The sequence below is a fragment of the Lissotriton helveticus genome, chromosome 4_1, assembly GCF_964261635.1.
Source record: "Lissotriton helveticus chromosome 4_1, aLisHel1.1, whole genome shotgun sequence".
Classification (NCBI taxonomy): domain Eukaryota; kingdom Metazoa; phylum Chordata; class Amphibia; order Caudata; family Salamandridae; genus Lissotriton; species Lissotriton helveticus.
This window is the reverse complement of record NC_136063.1, coordinates 1,580,443,517-1,580,458,928: the sequence shown is the minus strand read 5'-3', so window position 1 is coordinate 1,580,458,928 and position 15,412 is coordinate 1,580,443,517. Positions and strand designations below refer to the sequence as shown.

The window sequence follows — 15,412 nt, the reverse complement described above, 5'->3', positions numbered from 1 at the left end:
CATCACAAGAACGTCATTAAAAGTGACATTCAGGTGTCGCTATGCCCTTGCAAATATGCCCCTTAGTTCTTCATTAATGTTTCCTGATCCTTTGAGTTCGAACAGATAAAGTAGAGCAAAATGGAGAGTAGACTATCCCTCATATCTATTGTGTCTCTGACCTCCAAGCTGAAGACAAGTGAGACAAACTGCCACACTCCAAGAACACCAAACACAGCAAAGGGAACACATTGATAGGAGCCAAACTAGAGCTTCTACTGTCCTAAAGATTCTGTCACTAGGTCTAAGCCTTTAAAAGCTCATCGTGAAAAATGCAGCAATTATAGTGAAGTCAGCACATTATATGATAAAGAATTTGCAAATAATTTAAAAAAAGTGTTCACACCTTCTTAAAACACATTTTTATCTCTGCACCAGTAAAATGTCTTGCAGTCCATAAAATGGAAGCAATATCTCAAACACTGTTCTTTTTATTTTCTTTCAGGCCCTGCCGTGAGATATAGTGATTTTGAAGTCTCAAAGCCCAACCCGCCACCTCTGATAGGACAGCACACTGTGGAGGTGCTCAGGGATACCTTGGGATATGAAGAGGTGGACATCAAGACACTGCTAACCACAAAAGTGGTGGCACAGCACCAAGTGAAATGAAACCTGTCTTCACCCAATTTGGAATATAGGGGTTTAATTCTTGGCCAGTGAATGAAGAATTTACACATGAAGACCATGCAATGCACAATAAAAACTTGGTCTCACTTTTTATCTAGCAACCACATCATTTTTCTGTAAAGATTATTCAGATGCTATTGCCATGAAGCAATAACACAGTTGGGCATATTCTATTGTTGAAGTTTATTTTGCAGTGTAGATTGTTCAAAGGAATTTGCCCATCTCATCCCATGTTTAAATGAGCATGGAGAAAATATTTGTACTTATTTGTCACTGATCCCCTTTTTTTTAACCTTTTTAATGATCTTGCTTGAAATCTGCAAACTCTAATGGGGCTGAGTATGTTACCTTGGGAAAAAAGAACACTCCTCGAGCAACTTAGCTATAAAAATGTTGGTGGCTATTGGCCGTCTTCTGGTCAGAAGGATAGAAGGCACTATAAAGCCCTCCTTTAACACATGAAATAACAAAACAACTATATGAAGTCTTGTTATTGTATTCACATTAATGTAGCAGTATGGATATGACAAGATTCACACACAATGTATTTCTTTGCCATCTGACATGTGGTCTAATGGCCAAGCTGCTGTTCTGGATTCTTATGACGTTGGTTCAAATCCCACCTTTTTTCACTTGACTGAAAATTGTGTGATTCTCTGAAATTCTGTTAAACTGAATGTAAATGTCATTGTGGAATTTTAAATGTGTAAGTCTCAAATCAATGTACACCCTGTATATCACTGCACAACATAACCCACTGAAATCCTATAATGATTGTCAACATGCTTTTCAAAATGATCGTTCATGTCACATTCACAATTGATCCAGAAGCTGTTCCTTAGTCAGTTATGAACTAGAAGTAACTGTTAATAACCTTAGGTTACTAATGTGATGACCTGGGTTTTACTACACACAAACAATGCTAGTGTTTTGTCGATAATGATTCATTTTTAATTAAGTCCCAGCAGATCAGTTACTTCCACACAAGTTTGCAATGCACGGGTACCCAAAGCCCTGAAAAAAACTTATGAAATCATTGTCCTAAAACGGGGACTAGCAAAGGCACTTCTGAATAACTGTTTTACAAGCTCAGTTCTTTGAGAACAACTGATCTCCCCACTGCCATGTTCAGAAGCCAAATGTCTTCCTTGTTATTTTTTACTTTTTAAAAGAATGCTATTGACAATGTTGCACCTCATCAGTACCTCAGTTCCATCACGTATCTTTCTCTTGAGCGTAAGGGTGCATCAAGAGCTAGTGTGTTCCAATGTATTGTCTGTGGGTCCTAACTTGCCATCATATTCTTCATTTCGTAAGCTTATTTCTTGGGGGTACTCTAAAAATTCCTTTGTGATGTTTCTCACAATGTCAGAACACCATCCTGTTGTTGGAATTTAAATTGAGAAGAAACTGACTAAAAACCGAATCTGGTCAAGTCTGAAGTTATCATTTTCAGTTCCAAAAGAATAGTATAGGTATTTCAGGGGCTTGTTTCACTACTTGTAAATCAATTGGACTTTATAAATTGAAGATGTGTCATTTAGTAGTATTGGCTAACTGCATACAAAACGTAATGCCAATCACAAAGCCATAAATTAAGGCAATTCAAAATCTGTGATCCCAAACAAAATAAAAAACAACCACATGAGTTTAGCCTAGAAGGTAAAACATTGGATTAATAAAGCTACATGTTGTACCTAGGCAACTGGTTATCTGTTCCCAATCCTGGTCTTATCACCTTGCTGAATTTTTGGATATAACAGCAAAAGAGCACAACAGAATCATATGCAGGTTTGTGGCTAGCTCCTTGAATTGTACACAAGGACTTACACAAGCAACAATCGAATGAGCCATACTCTATGAATGTGCTCAGAGGTACAGAGCTATGGGCTGCCCAGAGCACCCTGTTACAGTGGAAGCTATTTTTCTTTGCTGTTTCTGGGCCCATATAGCGAGTTCTTTAGCGTTGTCATTTCACTCAGATTCTATACTTCACCCACAGAGGCATTGGTCCTCTGATGGACCTTGCTACGTCCCAGTGAAGGGTGAGAAATCAGGGTGTCAAACTGTTAACAACATAAAAACAACCAATAATTAGTAGCCAACTCAGAAATCAGTGATCTCATTTAAGTACAATACTCTCAGATTATTACTTTATCATGCATTAGAAATCTGATACTGGTAAGCACAGTTTCTATGGAAAGAACATCAAGACACATAATAAAAGACTCAGACAAATTTTAGATAATTTGGTTATTGAATTAAAGATCCAAAATCAATGTATATAAGTAACATTTTAAGCAGTTAATTCATGAGTCTTACAGCTCGTAGTATAAAACTACACATTTAATTAAAGCACATTATTGGTGAAAAAAGAATCCATAAAGAAGATGGTTCAGATTAGAGTTTCCTATCACCAGCAAAGGTGAAAGGATGGTTCAAAAGAGTTGTCTTAGTATGGGAAAAGGGATCAAATTAGAGTCCTCTAAGGAAAGGTCTATAGCTATGAGCAAGGAGAATGGAGCCATATTCAGGAAATTCCCAGGTCTGGTCTCTCACCAGACAGCTCCAAATTGTCCAGCAGGCAAGTTCATCAGCAAAAGGAAAAGGTAAGGACATGAAAAAGATAGTTCAGCAGGCAAGCTAAATAGGTAGGAATTCGAGAGAGATTCCATCCCTCCTTCTTGAAAAGTCACTTTTATACCCCACACAGTCCATCTGTGACATCATGTGACCACTCTTCCGCTCATCAGGTACAAAATTGATACTCCAGCATATATGTTTCCATTTAGCTCATGAGAAACAATTGTCCATTCTGTCCACACTGGTTAATTGACAAATAGCTTGTTAACTTTATTGCACTTCATGTATTGATTTGAAAGTTCAGGTTCCATTGATTTCACTCACAAAGAAGTACGAAGAAAGTATCTTGTACTTTTAGGAATTCAGTGTGAATATTTCAAAGAAAGCAACAATGTGAAAATGTATCAAGAATACATAACATCCCGCCATGAAATAATTCAGGCCTAGGGAAAAAGGCAATTCAGTGCATATAAAGTCAACACTTCCTACTTAGTAAAATAAACTCATTATAAGGTTCAAACATAATGAAATTAATCAAGCATATCATATAAGAAAATAATCATGATGTTTGTTAGTGATTATTGCATAGAAATGTCCAACTCAAATATTGGCCTACTACCAACATTTTAAATGTACATACATGCAAACTATTCTTATAAATCATTCTAATAAAATAGTTTTAGGAAAGCTAAGACTCTATTAATGTTAAGCATTTATGCTGAAAGTTTCAGCCATATATAATGTAACAATTTTAATTTGTACCAATTTTTCATTTGTGATGTTGCATTACAATGAAGGTAATAGAGATGATAAGTCTCATCATTAATATTTGTACAATTGTGCGTAAGACTCATTTGTTACATAGCTATATTACTCTATATTAATAATTTGTGTTAATTTGCAATATAGAAAGCTTTTCCATCAATAATCTTTCATAATGACTTTGTTGAAGTAATAAGGTAATAAACGTTAAATACAACATTCTAATTATCCAGCTAGTCTACAAAACAAAGCACACTTTTACAGCGCTAGCACTTTAGCTTTTCTCTGTTTCAATGTCATTTTTCTAGACCCGTGCAAAATGCACATTAGAATGTTATTGTCAAAATAGTTTTTTCTGTCGTGTAAAGAGTGATCAGCTTTTACGCCGCATCAAACCCCTTCTATATTGGGACCAACACAACAGAAGCTCTGGAAATGTTTCTCTCTCAGCTCCAGGCTTTCACTTCCTCTTACATCAAGTCCAATTGTGCCATAAGGTATCTAGAGCAGGACACAAACAAGGGTGTGCTCTGCTATGCCGATAGATACAGCTTAGAAAATTATGACCACCTGGTGAGTGCGTGCTGAAAGGAATGTCAGCAAGCAAATTTCACAACCACAAAAAAACTTAATTAGCAAGAAATTACAATTCCCTAAGGAAAACTTCCTGTAACGCGATAATAGCCTATTAGATTCCTGATGAAGAAGATCCTAATTTAGCCCATAGGTAGAGCTCCCAAAAGGGTGGCAGGAAAAGGTCTGGAAACAACGGAACCTCCATGTAAAAATCATATTTGAAAAGCAAGAAATGTACAATGATACATTTTCACCCTGTCACGTGTGCAAATGTAATAACTTTTTTGCCCTGGTCTGAACCAACGACCCTTCTTTGAACAATTATGTTTATAATGGTGCATCAGCAACAGCAACATATGCATCTGTTCCGTAGCAGAAAAAGGAGACATTTACAGTCTTCTCCTTGTATACTCCTTATACAATCAGCTGAGAACTGACACCCTCAGAGAAAATATCTGAAGATGATGAAGAAAAAAAAACAAGTGGCATCCTTCCTGGTAGTAGCGAACAATGTCAGGCACTGATGGATTCCGCACCTAAACATCAAAGATCCCGCTAGGCCCTTAGAACGCAAATTCTGAAAGTGAGTAAATATAATCCACTTATCATGCTGATGTAAACTCTTTGAAGCTCCTTTCATGGCAGCACACAGTAACGAGAAAGGTCTTGGCCACATGAGTAACAACCTAGAAATTGCAAGTCACGTTACATTGAATGCCAGGGCCTACTTTAGCGCTGGTCGCTCCCAGTTACAACCTTTTTTGGCACCCCCCTAATGACCTCCTGCTCCATGGATTCCCTCACGCCCACCCTCATCTTTCCATAGCCCCTCTCTCACATACATGTCATTTGTTTTAAAGTGCTGGTTGGGGTTGGCTTTAGTAGTAAGAATGAATCTCTACCCAAATGAAGCCTTTTTACTACCATTAGGAATAGATATTGAAAGACTGGAGAAAAACACAAAACATTCTAATCTATGCTATGCAGTTTACATGCAGCTCTTTAAAACCATAAGTTAAGTGCCAGGTTCAGCTGCACCGGTTGCACTGCCCTAAAGCAGACCCTGCTGAACACACCTGATAAGCCGCAATTAACAGATTGCACGTTCTTGATTGTAAAAGGTATATCCACTTGTTTTTGTATTATTGTGTGTTTACCACATGTGAGAGCGTAGTGTGGTGGCATACAGGAACATGTTTTGTTACCTTTTATTAGAACAATAGGGGCAGCCACATTTGTCAGCTCTCTATCTAGAGCTATTGGAGAATGTCTTTAATTAAAAATGGCTGCTCATATGGCTCTTCTCTCTGCACAACTTAGCCTTGACTGTTCTACAAGCTTGATGAATTGTAGAATCTGGCTGCTCAAAAGTTTAATTGTGGTGGCCACTTAGAGCATATAACAGACATCCTCTGTGACGTCTTTGGCACTGGCATCTTTTAGAAGCCTTACTTAGAGCTTAGTGAATGGGATACTCGGTCACAAATTTAGCAAGAACCTTTAGCAAGAAAGCCTCGCCATGGGACTCCACCTGGTGGCTGAGTGAACGTGCACCCACGTGCAGCATCAACAACAAGAACCTCAGGATCATCATCGACATCAAACTGGTGATTACTGTACAGGTCTGAGCAGTCACTGCATCCCGCTAGATCTTTTTTATAATGGACTTGTGCCTCATGCAGTTTGTTTAATGGAATCTAACAGCTGTCAAAGTCCATGTGTTTGTTTAAAAGGGTGAATATTCCTTGGTGGTCACTTGGATGATGGCCAGCAAGGGAGTGTTCTGCTCTGCACTGTTGCTCCACAATAAACAGCTCTTGCCAAACCTACCTGTGGTTTATGTGGCATTCGTTTACAACAATCTTCAAATGGCTCCTAAGGAACACCGGAAAAAATGCCACACATGCCCTCTTCACTTGAAGTTGGACTACAATAACATCCGTTATGCTGGAATCACCAAGCAATTCACCAGAAACCTTCAACCATACAGAACTTGGCAGTCAGACTCATTCTCGACGTCCCATGCTGATCTCATATCAAACCCTCAGGGACCTCAACAGGCTTCCAATCCACAAACTAGTCAGTTCAACCTCCTCACTCACACATTCAAGGCACTACCTGTCTGCATGTGCCACCTGCAGAGACGTATCTCTTTCCACCAACCACCCAGACTCCTCCTCTCTGCCAGGCTCCTACTCATATTTATTCCATGCATATACAGAACCAGATACAGAGGCTGGGCCTTCTCGTACATCACTCCTAAAGCATTAAATGACCTCACACTTCACCTCAGAGGCTCCTCTTGTTTTCTTGAATTCTGAAAGATGCTTAAGACATGGCTAATAAACTAACCACCATGTCCTTGGCAAGTCTAGGCACATACACCTGTTCAGTTCCGGTATACAAAAGAGCGCTCTACAAATACACATAATATAACACAGCATAACACAATATAACATAACTTGATGGATGTCCAGTCTGCTATATTACAAGTTCTTTGTAGCCTATGGCACTTGTAATAAAATGGAGAATCACATCAGCCAAACTCTACTTAAGTACCGAATCTCTATCTAGACTTAAAGAAAGTTCTGCCTGAATGCTAAAGGCTTGCAAAGATTCACCTTGCTGAACGATGTGCACCCAACACTAAATGCAGTGTATTTCCAACAGTGACTGTGGATTTTGAACTTCTTTGTAAATCTTCCAAAGTGCAATGTTTCTGTATGGTGTGTTGATTTTAATTTTTCTATTTGTCCACCCTCTGATCATACTCAATCTCTCTGTTGCCATATTTTATTTACTTTTTTATGGCTTTTCATTTCAGATTACTTGTCTCATCTTTGGAAATGCTCTTTTCAGTGGGAGTCTCCATTTATCAGCGAGCCACTCTGATTACGATATTGTTAATTACACGTGCAGATCGTGAAAGCCATGTCTTTAAAAACCCTTGCAGTGTTTACTCTGATATTGCAATGAATGTGTCCAAACCTACACACATGTAGTCTGAACCTATGCCAGAATGAAACTCAGGACACGTTTGTTTTAAAAAAAAAAAAACTTATATTTGTTCTGCACAATATGCAATAAAACCTCAAAAATACACCACCTCCATATGTGGCTGTACTCGTAATATTTGTTTCATGAAATACAAATAAAAGTATACTATTTTATCCTGTGTAGAACATGCTCATGTTTATGTATCAAAAGCTTTTCTTGATATGAATCCCAGCAAATACGCATTTGACTTATAACCTAATATAACAATGCATTATTTCTATATTTAAAATGTAAATATTCAGATAACATGAACCATAACAAGTGATTAACTGAAACTTTTTATTTTTTTTATTTCAAAGTGTGTTCTTACACTGTACATGTTTGAGCACTAGGCTGGTTTCATGGTGTCATTCCCACCTGGATTTTGTTGCAGTTGCAGAGAGCCGGCGCAATGCGAGCTGTGATTGGAAGATAGCCATACCTAGAGATAGCCACAGTGAGAGATTTCCAATTCACAAAGGCCAGACTGGTTAGGAAGAGAGAGCATTTGTTTTTCATTGGAACCACCACGTGTGGAAAAGCTGAAGCACCTACTGACTGTAAATTTAATCTGAAGCAGCTGATACTAGACATGATGCTCAAAAAGCAATTTAAGTCCCAGTGGCGGCTGGTGGATTTTCAAAGTGGTGAGGTGAAAAGTTTTGTACCCGAGTAGAAAGAGCAAGCGAGCGTAGCATGAAGCCGACCTGAGGCAGAGCACGTTACAAGAGCACTGTTTACATCACAATAGATCACACTGACACACATTGTAGGTATGGGGTGATTAAGTATTTATATATAATAGAGAACTCACGTGCACTCTTGAACCCGTCAGCATCCCTGACTGTGAAGCAGCATTTTTTAAAATCACTCTTAACCCACATTTTACTGCCTCAGGCATTCTAATATACAGGCCTCCTGGGCACGGCAACACTTGGGCCGCAAATTTGGCTAACTACATTACACCCTTTCATCTCTCCTCAACAAACTTTTCTCTTTTAGGAGATTTGAATCTGCATTTCGACGACCCCGCTAACATGGCAAGCACTAACCTACTAGATGATTTAGCTGCAATGAACTTAATGCTACTTAACTCTGGCCCTACTCATCGGGCAGGACACCTGCTGGATCGCATTTTCTCTAACATTCCTGAAATGAAATGGCTAAACACGACCCCCACAAGTTGGTCTGACCACCATCTCATTCAATTCTGTCTAAAATTGCCAACACCTTCTAAATCAAACAACACTTGGCCTATATCCTCCATGAGAAATTGGAAGTTACTTGATGTTGAAAAACTCAACAAAACGCTAGCTATGAATCCCCCAGCCCCTGGCCCGGATATAGAAAGTATTGCTATGGCCACTCATTCATGGCTTGAAAATGCCGTTGATGACTGCCTCCCCCTATCCCGGCTAAAAGGTAACACCCACCGCCCCCCAGCCCCTTGGTTTACTGAGACACTGAAGATCGAAAAAGCTAAATGCAAATCCCTAGAAAGAAAATGGCGCAAGAACTATGCCCACGAAAACAAAGTGATTTACCACAAAGCCAGAAATGCATACCACTCTGCCTGCACCAAAGCTTGTGCCTTTTACGTGGCTAATACCATTGACATGGCGCCAAACAAGGCAAAAACACTTTTTAACACAGTTAAAGACCTGGCAGGCGCAAACACGACTGCTACGGCTCGCCCTTTGGATAGGAAAAAATGCCAAGACCTTGCGTCCTTCTTTAATGACAAAATTGAAAAAATCATTTCAGATATCACCAGTAACACCCCTGCACTTGACCCTGGAGAGGCAGTACCCCCATGGTCAACCGATATTAACATCCTTGTATACTGGTCTCCCATCACCCTGGAATCACTTAAATCAACCCTCAAGACAATCAAATCTGGCTCCCCATGCGACCCATTACCAGCTACCGTTTTCAGACAGATTGATGACCCCTCTCTGACCAATATGGCTGAAACTCTCAAGTCCTCACTTCTGCTTTCCACAGTCCCATCACTCTGGAAACACGCCATGGTCTGTCCGCTCCTGAAAAAACTTTCAGCCAACCCCGAACTCCCTGCAAATTATCGACCTATATCTCTCCTTCCGTTCTTTTCAAAAGTACTTGAAAGACACATTCACTCCGCCCTCACTCTTTTCACTGAAGCAAATTCCCTCCTCCACCCGTCACAATCTGGTTTCAGAGCTGGTTTCTCCACTGAAACAGCTCTTCTGGGAGTGACCGAAACCATCAGGAAACTCCTAGACGATGGTCAGACAGTCGCACTCATTCTGTTAGATTTGAGTGCGGCTTTTGACACCATTTCTCACACCAAACTTCTGGCCACACTTGGGAGAAATGGTATACGAGGAAAAGCACTTAAATGGATCGAGTCTTTTCTGTCCCAGAGAACATTCCAGATCACATCATCTATTGCCTGTTCTGACACAATGAGAACTCCACACGGTGTACCACAGGGCTCCATCCTGAGCCCTTTGTTTTTTAATCTATACCTCAGACCTTTGGCTGATTTAGCTGACAAATCAGGACTTACTCTCATGACATACGCTGATGATTCTCAAATCATCTTTTCTTGTCAGAGTCTAATCCCACGGCCCCGTCCATTCTCAAACAAGGGCTTCAAAATATCTTCAGCTGGATGTCCAAGAACCAACTGAAGTTAAACGGTGACAAAACCGAAATCATCATTCTGGGAAAAAACAAAGATCTATGGACCTCCGCTCATTGGCCCTCTGAGCTTGGCAGTATCCCCACCCCTGCTACCCATATAAGAAATCTGGGGGTTATCATCGACAATGCCCTCTCGATGAAACAACAAGCAAATAAAGTGGCTGGCCTTTGTTTCACCATCTTGAAATGGCTGAAAAAAATCCTATGGATGCTGCCCCTTGCAACGCAAAAGACCGTAGTCAACGCACTCATTACATCCCGGCTTGACTACGGCAACATTCTCTATCTGGGCTCAAATCAAGCAGTCATCAAACGTTTACAACTGGTCCAAAACTCGGCGGCAAGACTACTTTGCCAAATTCCAAAAACTGCCAGTATAACGAAACATCTGCATGACCTACATTGGCTCAGGGTAGAAAACCGCATCAGGTTCAAAGCCCTGAGCTACATGTTTAGGATTAAATTTGGCACAGCACCAAAGTATCTACAATCCCTAGCGACCCCTTACATCCCGGGTAGAGAACTACGCTCTCAGACCGCAGCAAACTTTTCGACCCCGAGATTCAAATTAGCTAGAATGGGAGGTAGATCCTTCTTTGTCCTGGGACCCTCCCTGTGGAACAAACTCCCTCCCCATATTCGCAAGGAGGAAGATTATGCCAAATTCAGAAAGAACATAAAGACTTGGCTCTTCCAGAAATAAGTAGAGTGCTCTTTCAGAAATAAGTAGAGTGCCCTTCACCTCTTGCTACTGTCCATCGACGAGTCATCGGCGCCGGGAAACCCTTTTTGGGTAGCTGTGCGCCATATAAATGTAAAAAATAAATAATAAATATAAATAAGTGATTTGCCCAGAATCACAGTATTTTGAGCTGACGCCGACACTCAAACCTAGTTCCTAGACAGCAGCTCTGACCATAAAGCCAGATCCTGGGCGGAGGAAGGCAGACAGGCAGAAGCCACATGAAAGCAGCAGGTGTTTTTATACCTATAATACACTTGCACACACATTGCCCCCCGAAATCAGCACCCGGTTCCCTGGCACTGGTCGCAGTTGGTTGCGTGCATGTCTACTCTCTACCTGTGACATTTTTGTGCTGTTCCTTAATTGACCGGCTTGAGGCATCTTACGTCTCTCTGCAGTGTGTCTGTGAACTTCCTGCTCTGTAGCTGCTTGTGGCCATGCCAGTGATATGCTACGATGTGCTTGTTGTATCTGCCAGCTGCAGTGTTGCTCAGTGCCTGTTACCTGCCTGCTTAGCGGACCACCTTTCTGTTCAGTGCCTGTAGCTGCCTGTTCTGTGTGATCTTTCTGTCTGTGTTGTGCCAGTTATCTGCCTGAGAGAAAGTTGTGAACAGAGGAGCCAGGGAGTGTCTGGTGGCAGTCGAGATGTGGACAATGTCAATGTGGAAAGTGTAGAGGTTCCGAGTGTTACAGAAGTGGGCCATTTAGAAAGTTTGGGCGTGGGAAACGTTGTCCTAATAACATAGTTCTTTTATAGGGCTTGCCATTGCAATTTCACATTGCTATCAATAAAATGCATTCAAATTAGTAAACTTGGAATACTCATTTTATTTTAAGAAGGATGAAAGGCTGAGCCAGCTGTCGTGTCTTCCGTGTAATAACGACAGACTACTTCTTCATTTATCTAAGAGCTTTATTCAACAGGTGCTCTCAGGTCCCCGTCCCTACTCTAACTAACTTGCCCGTCCCCTGGATCCTCCTCTTCCCCCAGCCCACTAACTCCGCCCACCCAGCTACTAGAACGTCTACAATACCACATCTCCCCCTTTCTTGACAAAACGGAATAACAAGTTAATTCACAGTTCCTCAATTAGTCGTTTAGGCCGATGAACAGCTCTTCGGGGCCGTTGGGAGCCTCCTCCACCGGCAATCTTAATCTCAGACTGAGAGTCCGTATGAATAGGATCAATGTGCAGAACAAAACTCTCACTGCATCAGCGCTAGAAGTGGGCGGGGACGGAAGGGCACGGCGTGCCCTTACTTTTTCAAACTATTTCAGTCCATTCCCCTACTTCTTTCTTTAAAAAAATCGTCCCGGAACTGCAAGAATATTCCTACTTCAAACGATAACTTTTTCATTCAGCTTCCAGGGGCTGCTCGCACTTCTCTGGTGAACTCCAGAGGGCTGCAGCAGCCCCTCCCTCAGCTCCACAGACCGTGGGCAGCCCATTGTCATTCTGATTGAGGCTGATTAGCCTCTTTCGAATGACAATGCGCCCGCCGTCTGCCTTTGACGATGGTGTGCCGATCTTTTGTGGATCTGGAGATTGAGGGACAGTGTTCTGCGAGACAAATCCCCCTCCTTGGAGTGTCCTGGTGTGAAGACCTTTTCACTTTTAGGATACTGCGTCATCAGTGAATTAAATAGATCGTTTTTCAGGATTTAATATGTCTTCTGTAAAAACCTCTAGTCCAGATCCTCCAAATATACCACAGTTTATGTATTTCGATTTATGTAAATGTATTTCGATTTATATAGCGCACGAATCACCCAGGGGTCTCAAGGCGCTTGCTTAGGGAACCCGTCCTGGTATTCCCCTGTGAGATACCCCAGCAGGGTATCCACAAGGTGAAAGCCAGGCATCCCGCCGCGAGGGGCCGTAGTGGAGATTAAGCAAGCTATTGCCCAGAGTTGCAGAGTGTGACCCCGTGAGTCGAGTAGGCACCAGAGCGAGAATTGTCGAGTCCGTGGAATTTTTGAGCCCAAGACCCGCCGAGGCGGGGAATCGAACCCTGGTCCACGGCCGATCTCAGCTTCCGGGTCTGCCGCCTCTAACCACTGAGCCACGCTTCTCCACAGTTTACAAAGTGCCCTTATTGTTCAAGCTTACAAAAAACCTCTAACACGATGCACGCCAGGTGTTAACGCAGTCCGGTGGAAGACGCACACGCAGGAAATTTGTGGTACAACGCGTTTTCTTTCCTGTTTACAATGAGGTCAGAGTTAGTAATGACAGAGGAGCTTTCCCCAATTAGAGTACTCTGGGGAACTTGCCCCCTTGTGTAATTTGTCCATGTTGTACAAAGAGTGAACAGGGCAGGAACAGTGATGGGACAGAAGAGGCGACAGGAAAGGAGAGGTGACCAGGCAGAAGAAGTAACGGGCAGGAGAAGTGACAGCGTAGAAGAAGTGACGGGGCAGGAGCAGTGACGGGGCAGGAGCAGTGACAGGGCAGGAGAGGCAACAGGAAAGGAGAGGTGAGTGGGCAGGAGTGGTGACCGGGCACGAGTGGTGACCGGCACAAGTGGTGACCGGCACAAGTGGTGACCGGGCGCAAGTGGTGACCGGCACAAGTGGTGACCGGGCGCAAGTGGTGACCGGCACAAGTGGTGCCCGGGCGCGAGTGGTGACCGGGCGCGAGTGGTGACCGGGCGCGAGTGGTGACCGGGCGCGAGTGGTGACCGGGCAGGAGAGGTTACTGGGCAGAAGCAGTGATTAGGCATGAGCAGGAGCAGGAGCAGTCATAGGGCATGAGCGGTGATCAGGGCATGAGCAGTGAACAGGGCATGAGCGGTGAACAGGGCAGTAGCGGTGAACAGGGCAGGAGCGGTGAACAGGGCAGGAGCGGTGAACAGGGCAGGAGCGGTGAACAGGGCAGGAGAAGGGAGGGGGTAGGGAAATTGACGAGGCAGGAGCGTTGATCGTGCATGAGCAGGAGTACTGACTGGACAGGAGCAGTGACGGGGCAGGAGCAGTGACGGGGCAGAAGCAGTGACGGGGCAGGAGAGGCAACAGGAAAGGAGAGGTGAGTGGGCAGGAGTGGTGACCGGGCACGAGTGGTGACCGGGCACGAGTGGTGACCGGGCGGGAGTGGTGACCGGGCGGGAGTGGTTACCGGGCAGGAGTGGTGACCGGGCAGGAGTGGTGACCGGGCAGGATTGGTGACCGGGCAGGAGAAGTGACGGGGCAGGAGCGGTGAATGGGGTAGGAGCGATGAATGGGGCAGGAACGGTGAACAGGGCAGGAGAAGCGAGGGAGCAGGAGCAGTGACGGGGCAGGAGCAGTGACGGGGCAGGAGAGGCGACAGGGCAGGAGAGGCGGCAGGAGAGGCGACAGGGCAGGAGAGGTGACAGGACAGGAAAAGCGACGGGCAGGTGACGTGACGGACAGGTGACGTAACGGGGCAGGAGAGGCAACAAGAAAGGAGATGTGAGTGGGCAGGAGTGGTAACCGGGCGGGAGTGGTGACCGGGCAGGAGAAGTGACTGGCAGGAGAGGTGACCGGGCAGGAGAGGTGACCGGGCAGGAGAGGTGACTGGGCAGAAGCAGTGATTAGGCATGAGCAGGAGCAGTCATAGGGCATGAGCGGTGATCAGGGCATGAGCGGTGAACAGGGCAGGAGCGGTGAACAGGGCAGGAGCGGTGAACAGGGCAGGAGCGGTGAACAGGGCAGGAGCAGTGACGGGGCAGGAGAAGTGACGGGGCAGGAGAAGTGACGGGGCAGGAGAAGTGACGGGGCAGGAGAGGTGACGGGGCAGGAGAGGTGACGGGGCAGGAGAGGTGATGGGGCAGGAGAAGTGATTAGGCATGAGCAGGAGCAGATAACAGGTAGGAGCAGATAATGGGCAGGAACAGATAATGGGCAGGAGCAGTGAACGGGCAGGAGTAGTGAACGGGCAGGAGCAGTGACGGGGCAGGAGCAGTGAACGGGAAGGAGCAGTGAACGGGGCAGGAGAAAGTGACAGGGCAGTAGAAGTGACTTGTACTTATGTTCCTTGCCTATTTATTTATATACTATTGCATAACATCCACTGATGTGTCTGCAAAGCATACCTGTTCCCCTCAATTTTTGTCCTGAATTTTTACCTCCTGTCCTTAATTTTTGTTGTGAATTTTGACCCCTTGTCCTGAACTTTTACATTCCCCATTCTAAATTTGCACCCATGCCAGTTGGCCACCCTACTCTGCAGTGCCCACGATCTCCTCCCCCTTCCCTTCTATCTAGGGGCCTGCAAAGCAACACTGAAAGGGCCATCAGACCACTGTGAAATAACTGCTGACACAACAGAGCAGACTGTTGACAATGCAATATCGGCTCTTGATTAGCAGTGGATTCCAGAACAAGGAGTGTAAAAT

General features: G+C 43.9%; 1 protein-coding gene across 1 annotated transcript in view; it reads left to right on the top strand.

The window, feature by feature from the left end:
• The window catches only part of SUGCT (succinyl-CoA:glutarate-CoA transferase), a 3,526,579-nt gene extending 3,524,295 nt beyond the window's left edge, over positions 1–2,284 (top strand). Inside the window, exon 14 of the mRNA XM_078688200.1 lies at positions 485–2,284. Within this exon, the coding sequence (XP_078544326.1) occupies positions 485–648 (164 nt within the window). The 3' untranslated portion in view covers positions 649–2,284. The remainder of the gene's footprint in view (positions 1–484) is intronic.
• The last annotated feature ends 13,128 nt before the right edge of the window (positions 2,285–15,412 follow it).